The sequence below is a fragment of the Montipora foliosa genome, chromosome 7, assembly GCF_036669935.1.
Source record: "Montipora foliosa isolate CH-2021 chromosome 7, ASM3666993v2, whole genome shotgun sequence".
NCBI lineage: Eukaryota > Metazoa > Cnidaria > Anthozoa > Scleractinia > Acroporidae > Montipora > Montipora foliosa.
The window spans coordinates 14926604-14936603 of NC_090875.1; the positions used below are offsets into that span (position 1 = coordinate 14926604).

The window sequence follows — 10000 nt, forward strand, 5'->3', positions numbered from 1 at the left end:
TCAAGCAGTAATATCGCACAAACAAATCGTCGTCAATTAACTCTTAACGCTGATTACAGCTGTCTTACGTCCACGTCAGTATAAAGTGCTCTCGAACCAAATATTCTGTGTGACAGTTTGTGTGGCCCATAGCGTTAATAAACATGAGAGATTCCTCAGAGTGTTTAGATTGATAACATTTTCTACTTGGTTGAGGGCATCGATAGAAAATAGAATCTTCATTTAAAGTCGTCCCATGGCCTTGTTTTAGTAACTTGTACAATCGCTGGCATAGTCAGTTATGCATCATCCAATGGCTTCGTACAGTACTTTCAAAGCACGAATACACCATTTGAGCAACCTGCGGGATTTTAACTTCACCAAACGTTTAGCGTGTGTACTGTCTAACGTGTCTCCCATACTCTTCAACTGCGTTGCAATGTCAAGTATTGCTACCGATGAAATCATGACGCTGTAATTCAGTGTTGTGCAAGATGACATCGTGTAAGACGCTGAGTTCATCAAAAAGGCCATCTTGAAAATGGGTACGGCACGACGATGCCGATCTCCGTTTGTCGTCATGGCTTCCTGAAAATGGAAAAAATAGGTGGTCGTTGGAACATTTTTCGATCCTAACGATTTTCTTCAACGCTCGAATACTGCGGCTCTTATTAGGACTGGTCAGTGAACAAAAGATAATATACAAAGAAATAAAGCAATGGAACTCAGCTTTCAAACAATACAGGTATAGCCTATAGAGAACCATTAACCCTCAGTAGTGATCACTATCTAATTTCTCCCCATACTTTCAATGAAATATCAGTCAGACAGGTATTGAGAATGAAGATTATTATCAGGCTTAACTTCAAGCGTGATCTTGATATAACACAAAATTCTCAAGCCTACCCGGCAAAGAAATCTATAGAACTAGTTAGGAGAATGAACGTTTCGATCATGGGGATAAAAGAGTTAAAATTAAGTGCTTTAAAGTGCCCCTGAGATAAAAAAACAATCACTTCCTTTTTTCCTTCAGATTTTAAAAGTGTGAAATCCAAACCTTTCACTGAAAGTAAACAGCCTTTGGATAGAAATCAAAGCTGAAAAATTTTCCAGGCAGGTGTTAGGCAAACACACTTTTAAAATCTGAAGAAAAAGAAAGGAAATGATTTTTTGATCATAGTACTACTTTAACAATCTGTTAGGCTAAAATTTTCATTTCACGCCCCCTTTTCATAAGAACCTATCTAGCCTAAAATCATGTTTAATGGGTTTTAATTTTACAAAAATGAAGGCGCACATGAAAACACAGAAATAAATTTTAGTCTAGATTCAAAGAATGAACTAAAATGCATGCTAGTACTTTGGAAAGATAAATTTACTGTATGGTTATCGTCCAAACTATATTCTAGATAATTATTTACACTGCACTATACCTATTCCATATCACATAAGCCCTGTAGTAGTTATCTGTGCTCATTGCTAGTGCCCCTATCAAATTAAGAACCTTTTTGAGAAACTGATTGGCCTAAAATCCAGGTAAATACCTTTCTGTACTAAGAACCTATTTAGGCTAAGAGTGGAAAAATCTGGGTTCTTTTGAGCGGGTTTTTACTGTACTAAGTATATATCAGGGGAACCATGGCTACTCGACTGTTGACTCGCACCCGATCGGCATCACACTTGTCCTTGCACAAGAATTTCAAACATGGATGCTGTAAAACATTCGAAATTCCCATTACCAAAGTACTTCAATTAAGGCAGAAAGCAAGAAGCCCATTTTATTTTCTGTGGCGCAATATGATTTATTGTCTTATAATAAAACAGGAAAATGTTTCCATTTTTGTCGCTGAAAAGCCTTGAATTTTAGTGACACTTTTCGTAGCTGTCCTCCCTTTTGTGTCCTCTTTCATGTGCGTAATGACGTCACAACATGGCGGTAGCGTTCCAGTGCGCCGTTGCTGCAAGACATCCCCCCAACGGCAGAATAAAAGACGTATGAGGATAAGTTTCCACTTCTCCGTCCAGAGCTCTTTCCAGCGAGGGGAAAGCAGCATTACTTTTTGTTTGCGCCTTTTTCAAAACATTATGGAAGAAAAATTCTGATCCCAATTTTATGGCCATCAATTACATTTCCCTTGTCAGTAAGAACCGTTTAAATCAGAAACTCAGCAAAGTATAGATCCAAATCGGCCATGCATGTGACCCATTAACACTTTTTGGCAGTGGAAGACGCAAAAAAATACCAGTTATCAGTTTCGGTGCTTCTGGAAGGCGCCATTTCGAAACTCACTGCAAGAGCGAGCGAAATCCCGAAGGCGTCCGGAAAGGCCGGAAATTTTCGACGTGGCCCGAGTAGTCATCAATCACTTTTTTTGTATGGTTTATGGAAATGTATATGTGATTTATAAAATACTTCGAAAGGGTAAGTTAACTGCTTCAAAAGACTTCCTTTTTTTTATATTTAGCTTGACCCGAGGAAAATCGCTCGACTAAATTTATGTGCGATCGAGCCGAGTATCGTGAAAGCACCATAAGGAAAAAATATAGTGAAAGATATTATTTGCCGACCCCTTTTCGGGCAGAGTTGAAAAAAACTCTACTATACTTCTCGTGTATCTATGCACCTTAGATTGCCACAGCACCTTCGGGCCTTACTCCAGACCTCGGAAGATCTTTCTCTCTTCAGACTTCGAAACGTCCATTCAAAGTAATGTTTTTAGTATACGTATTACATTTTAAGACGAAAATAGACCATTGGTTAAAATTGTGAACACAACAACTCCCACCCTGTAAGTAATAGCAAGTTTCCCGCGTTCAAACTTAGATACGCCTTTTTTTTCATGTCGATGACTTTAAGATTTACATGTAACATTTCTTTTAAATCATGTTTTCTTGCGCTTCGAAAGGAACAATTTCAAGCAAACAGCTTACGTAATCTACGTTAGCTTTAAAAGTCTACTTACTTCTTCCTCTGGTTTCTTTTAAAGAATCCTTTGCATAGAAGCCTCTTAAGAGCAGAATTTGACAAAAATTGAGTTGGTTTTGCGCTTTGTCTAGACTTGTGAAAAAAAATGTGTTTTGCTTTCACTTCGTAAATAACCGGCCGCAGAGTGGAAATTGCAAATGCGTTGAAGTGTTAACTTTGTCTTTCAAATCACGTGGGAAGCTTATGACAGTTGAGCACATTTGTTAGAGAGCCTATTTATAGTTTCCAAGCTCTGTATCGTTCTGGTCCTTGTCTTGGAGTCGTTATGAAAGTGTATAGCAGTTTTTCTTGTTTTTGTTTTTTGTTTTGCCAAGTCATGGTGATGGTCTGAAGAAGAGGTGTACTTTGAGACCTCGCAGTCGTTAATACGAGGGCAATATGTTGCCTTTAAAAAAGGGTCACTGCCCTAAAATTTTATTCCTAGCTTTTCTGTTATGCAATCGACGGTCGACCGGTTTTTGTAGTTGTTTCCCACATGCCTCAACCACGTGCTCATTAACATATTGTTTACAACTTTGCCAAAAATTAATAATGGAGAAATTCGTAATACACGCAACGCTCGTGTATTCGCGGTACTGGTTAAAGCCGTATATTTTCTACAATTATACCAGGTGCATAGGCGGCAGGGGTTGTAAATTTGCTCCTTTTAGCATTAATCCTAAAATTTTTCTGGACTCTTTCCCTTGTTTATTTACTAATTTGTGGTCAGAATACGAATTAAAATTTGTAACATGATAATTCGATGATCCTCGTTTTTTTTTTCAAATGAAAACATTAAAGTCGATTTATGTAACATTAATTGATACTTATCACATTTTAGGCAAGTCTATCCATCTATCTATCTATCTATCTATCTATCTATCTATCTATCTATCTATCTATCCATTAAACCTTCTCAAAGTCCGTTTTCATATGTCTTTGGCATGCAAGCCTATCAGACCTATGAAAGTATAAAACCTTCCAGCGCGCAGTCCTCGTAGTTATCGTATTTAACACAATATATTGACGAACGATGTAAGAAATTTTTCTATCGTACGGGATTCCAAATCAGACAGCAAATGGTCCGATCACCACATCACTGGTGACACATTTCTTAAGCTTCGGCAGTTGCTACTGCTAAGTTACGACGAGGCTCACTAATTAGAACCTCATTACTTCACTCATTGATTGGTTCAAAGTTCTCGCGCCACTTTTTCAACCAATCAGAAGTGACACCAAAACCAATCGTGGCTCACGCGTGAACATTTTCCCGCGCTTTGTGTAGGTTACGTGCGATTACTTCGAGTTTTGATTGGTTTACTGGGTTGTCCCCGTGTTTTTTGATTGGCCAAAGTAATTACTTTGGCTTTTGTTTTACGACACTCGATTGAAACTCGCTCTAGTTGCTCAAACACTATCTAAAGAAGGTCAGACGTCGAAGGCATTCAGTTCAGATGCACTGAGACTCTGCTAATGACCCTGCCATCTTTGCAGAGGCATTCAAGTTTTAAAGACAACAACAATACAGAATGAAGAAGAAGCTGCAGCTAGTAGATATTGGGTTGTATCAGAAACGTCGTTAAAACGTCCACGTTTTAACGACCATGCACTCTAAAATCGTGCATGGGTTCACCTATCTTGGTAGCAACGTTGTATCAACCAAGATGGACGTTGTAATCTGATTAGGGCAAACATAGTCCGCTGTGAACAAGCTGGACAAAGTGTGGGAATCATCGCTACAAGCCGTCCTGAAACGACGGAAACGTTTTCCCTGCTGCTGCTGAACTAGTTTTAGTTTATAGGATAAGCTTGGACATTAACTGGAGAAAAAAGTACGTTTGGAGCACACACCCGAATGCTTTGAGCAGTCCCCAACGTCTTTTGGAAAGGCCATCCCAACAAGGAACAGCTATGCCAGCAACAACCGTGAGTTCTTTCTGTAAGTGCAACTATTCGGGAACCCAGGCCGGAATTACTGGTCATTCCTATGAATTAGCAAGTAAAATGTTGCTCCGGCAGCAAATACATTGAAAGAGACGGTCACCATCTTAAAACCCTCCCAGGAGTGATCGTATGTAAATTCTCTTCCCAATTTCATTTAAATTTCGGTCTGAGAGGTATTAAGAATGAAGATTATTATCAGCGTCAGAGGTGACATCTTGATATAACACCAAATTCTTAATGACTAACCAACAAAGAAATCTATGATACTAGTTAGGTGAATGAAAATTTCGATCGTGAGTATAAAGGGGTTAACAACCTCGTAAGACGACCAACACCGACCAACTGAAGAGGAAATACTGCCTGTTTATCAGCTTTGATGACAGGCCGTACAATGAGGGGCAACAGTTGAAGAGCGCAGAGCTCCCTCCACTTGATTTTAGGGATATGAGGCGTTCTGTCAACTAGTCCATACATTTGTGATATTTCCATCATTTACCGAAGATGCATAACTTACAACTTTGTACAACGGCATTGAATTTATGAGTTCAGAGGGATCTGGGATCCCGACACTGCGCAATACTCTATAACTCTCTGGCCTTAATGGATGAATCACTGATGTAGCTCCGCATTGTGTTGATAACGTATCCTTGGTAACTACCAAATAAATTGTGCCCCTTGTTCGCACCCGAATCAGTTGAAAACCCGCGTTTTCCTGTTCTTTTTGCCTGCTGCATCAACTTCAGTGCTGTGTTGGTTTGACTGCTGCGTCTGGATGTGGTCACTGAACTGCAGAGGTTTCTTGTATACAAGACATGAGTTTAAGAGAGTCGGTATGAAGTACTATGAGACAATTTAAGTAAACTAGTTTCTTTCTGTATTGACTTAATGCAGGTGGATATATTCCTGCCATTTTACGTAACCGCGGCACAAGCGTAAATATTTGAGAAAGAAAAACTGCAAACTCGTTAACTCACCGAATTCAAATGAAAGAAAAAGTCGGGTTTATGTTCAAGTTTATTAACATGACGTTTAATCTCTACGAAATCAATTGAATTTACTTACTATGTTTTTCGTTTTTCATGCTGGCAGCCATTCATGTTTCCACAGCGTTTTACAACATTTTAAATAAAGTTCACTCGTGTATTGCAGGCTAAATTTATGGATTTCGCTAATTTCATACATGTTCACAGTTTTTTTGCTTACAGTGAGTTTTCTATGAAATATTGATATTGAATAAATGGGATTAATTTTGTGGCACTAAGGAAATTTTCCAGTAATATTTTCCCGAGAAAATGACGTTTGCAACAAAAGAAGAAAACGTTCATTCTGACAGAGATCTCGTGACCCAAAAAAGCAGTTCAAAGCTGACCGGTTCTTTAAAATGATTCATGTGTCAAGAGGGAGAGAGATTTGCATAACAACTGAGATTGAATTCTACTTGCCATTTTGAAACTCCGGTGAACAAAAACATTGCACATAACCTCAATATTTTTTGCGTGCCAACCAGTAATTACTTGAAACATTTGATTACTATTTTTAAATTAAGAGACTTATTTTTCTTCCGATAGGGAAATATTGCAGCTAGGGACGCTATTTTTAAAACACTCAAGGTTATGGTCGCCGTGCGCGAAAAACAGGTGCATTCATTGAACACATGATATAAGGCTTCAGGCAGTATTTTTTAAAGCGATCTCAACTCGCACTCTGTACATACATTACCACATTTTAGCTTCCTTCAAACTTCGCTTTCTGGTCTTTTAGAAACCCTTGCATTTCCATTCGGTTTGCGGAAGGTTAGTTTTGTCGGGGATTCGCACAAAATATTGCCATTTGCATTAAGATTTTTCGTCGTTGAAAGCTCTTTCTGTGATGACTTCGCAACATTTCCATTGCTTATAGAATGTGGTTCGGTCTTGCTAGGGACAAAAAATTCCAAATTTTCCACTGACTCGTCAAATTCCGAGGAGTGATTCCTACGAATTCCTGATAACTTGTTTCCTAAACCTCTATTAGTCAGTTCTGTAACTCGATGTGGCGAAATAGTCTCCGTTGCATGATAATTCAAACTTCGTGTTGAATTGAACATTCGCTCTCGTGACGATTGCAAATCTTCCGACAGTTCGTTGAATGCAACATCGTTTTTAGCCTTATACTCGCGTAATTCGCGCTTCAATCTTTCAATAATTAAATCCTGGTTATCCGCAACGCTGGCCCGCGAGCGTGGCGTATTTAACGAAGCTGAAAGACGCGAGAAATTCCCTGCTTTTGCATTCGAGAAGGTACCATCTGAAGTATTATTGTCGTAATCTTGACGATGTAACCGCCTGAGATTTTTTCCCAAAGCAGAGACTCCACTTTTAATAGACGAATTTCTACAAAGTTCATTTTTGCCAACAACCTGTTTCCACTGGGGTGGTAAACCAATAAACCCACCAGAATCTTCGTCCAATGCAACATGAACTCGGTGCTGAAAATTCGCTGGTTTTGAAACTTTTTCTGCCTGCACTGTCTCTGCCTCCGTTGTATCATTCCGTAGCAGGCCCATTTCTCGAGCGAGCTTTTTTAGAAATTTTCTTGGATCCATTTTACCCTCAAAAAGTCTTAGCCTCGGTTGAGAGCTTCGACAATGCCATATAGAGGTTCCTCAAAAGACGTTGGTGTCGGATTAAAGGACAATTTAACCGCAATAGATAAGGCTCATGCAATTATAATTTATAAACCTCTTGTCACTACTTGTTTCGTACTTTTTCCAATTATTTCGTCCCGTCGCAATCTTACCTAAAAGTAACTCGAAATTAAAATATTGGTGAACTTTGAGAAAGGAAGCCGATATCACAAAAATAAACTGAACAATTTCCTAAACTGAAATTTGCATACGAAGTACTCTAGACAGTATGAGTTCAAAGCTGCGATAAAAACACACGAGAATGTCACATGTGTAAACAAATATTATTTAAATTCTTTGTTTTTCATGAACGCACGTTTGGTGACAAAGAATTGTGAGGTTTTCGCTACGACAAACAAGTTTACGTTAAAGAAAAAAAATAAAAAAAAGAAAATCAGAAAACACGAATTCAAATCAGCATTCAAAATGTTTCCTTTTTCAGTGTCGAGCGTGATTCATATTTTTGAAAAGATCTTTTGTTCACGAACATTTTGATCCTTGCTAAAAAATCTTTAAAAATATCTTTCATATAAACAGATTTATATACCTTTTTTGCACAACTAGTCATGACCTCCCTTAATATAGGTCAAAGAACTTTTACAAGTGTAATAGTTGATAAGAAGATTCCGAAATCAAGCAAGAAATATTAGAATCGATGTGTATATTCTCATAACGACGATGTTTGGGAGCATAGAACCACGTGATTTGTTGGCTTTGCAACCATGGTTCATTCGTTCGTTTGGTCTCTGTGGTTTCAGACACTGAAATGAAATTGACTTGATACAGCGTGGTTTTGATAACATAACAGGCAATATATATTATTTGCCCATACTGTAGTTCAAACTACCATCAGTTTAACACTTGTATAGTTTTTGTTTTTGCTACGTTCGCAATCATTCCTGATCATACATTATTCCAGTAAATATTGCATTGGACTTTGGAGTACAATACTTACCTTTAAATAATTTTTGTATTTTTACTCTATATTTTTTACATGCAATCAACGTAAATGTCGTTCGACCTGAAGTCAAAAATAAATTCGTAGAGTTAAAAGCCAAGCCAAACCTATAATATCTGCGAATGCCAGAGGCAGCGTTGACAAAATTAAGCTGAACTTGACAGAATTGGCGACCGAACATTTCAAATTTTTCTCAAACTCATTAATAATTCATGATGTTATTAGCCAATCGGAGTGCCCCATTTTGGTCAGGTGCAAGTATCTTGATACCCAATGATGTTACAGATCAAGAAACGACCGAATTAGTTCAAAAACTGATCAAGACATTTGAATTTTAAAGAACCTTTGTGGAAAAAAAAAACTTAAATAAACTACCCGCATACGATGCATTTTAAATTTCTCGAATATTCAACACAAAAGTTTCGAAGTACCTTTTATCATAAGCCTCCATAGGATTAAAACGAATTTCGACACCCAAACGTTTAGCTACAGAGCATCCGGACTCAAGGCTTGAACCTTGTGTAGTTCGCAGTTCTTGAAAAGTCCACCGCAATCTAAAACCAACACTTTAACCTCTCTTAACCTCACCCATTCGCCACAGTCACAGTCACAGTCCAATTATTGTTATATTAAGTTGGAACTGGAACGGCCTCGTTAACCGAATCACGTTCTTGGGAAGACGATTTTGGCAGTCGAAAACAACGTGATTCAGACTCGCCCTGCATCACGCCCTATTATTCATAAGCTCTACCTTTTGAACTCATCCAAATTTCCTTTAAAAAGGATCATGACTAAAACACCACACGAGTACATACGGGTAACATACGAGTAACATACGAGTAACATACGAGTAACATACGGAACATACGGATACATACGAATACATACGACTAACATACGACTAACATACGAGTAACATACGAGTAACATACGGATACATACGACCAACATACGGATACATAAGAATACATACGAGTAATACGAATGTTTTTCTCATAAAGGAAGCTCTAATTATAGGCCTTGCAGGCATTTTTCACGTCAGCAAACACGTACCCGGCTCAGTTTGAGGGGGGAGGGAGGGGATGTTGATCAACCCCCCAAGGCTTTCGTTAAATTTAGTCACAGTAAAATAAATTCACATGGAGTGCAAAACCCTTAGCTTGCGCTACAAGATGACAATATATTTTGGATGTCGCTTATGTCGTGTGACGTCATCAGATCCGCCATCTTGATTTCACTATTTCAGCTTAAGTTGCCTATGATAAATCAGTGCAAAAAATCAGTGCAAAATCAAGCCAGAAAGCTTAAATGGGGTAAAAGATTATGACAGACCTGCTCTGACTTCCTTACGTGTCTTAAATGTAAACTGGCCTGACAGTCATAATCATCTACGAGAGCAACATCCAAAATATACCGTCATCTTGTTGCGCAAGCTAAAGGCGGCGAAATACGAGATACAAAAACCCTAAACTTGGCGCGCAACATTATT

The 10000-nt window shown here is 38.4% G+C and overlaps 1 protein-coding gene across 12 annotated transcripts in view; it reads right to left on the reverse strand.

The window, feature by feature from the left end:
- The window catches only part of LOC138010767 (uncharacterized), a 39008-nt gene that overhangs the window by 3816 nt on the left and 25192 nt on the right, over nucleotides 1-10000 (reverse strand). For 10 of the 12 annotated variants that reach the window (XR_011124548.1, XR_011124547.1, XR_011124544.1 and 7 more), the window contains one exon: nucleotides 1-567. This exon is cut by the window's left edge and continues 3816 nt beyond it. Coding sequence is in view for 1 of the 12 variants with exons in the window: in XM_068857745.1 (XP_068713846.1) it covers nucleotides 6624-7472 (849 nt within the window). In the remaining 11 variants the exon portion in view is untranslated. Of the gene's footprint in view, nucleotides 568-2942; nucleotides 3778-6607; nucleotides 7894-10000 lie in introns of those variants that run through there. The other 2 variants (XR_011124546.1, XM_068857745.1) reach the window with 2 other exon arrangements.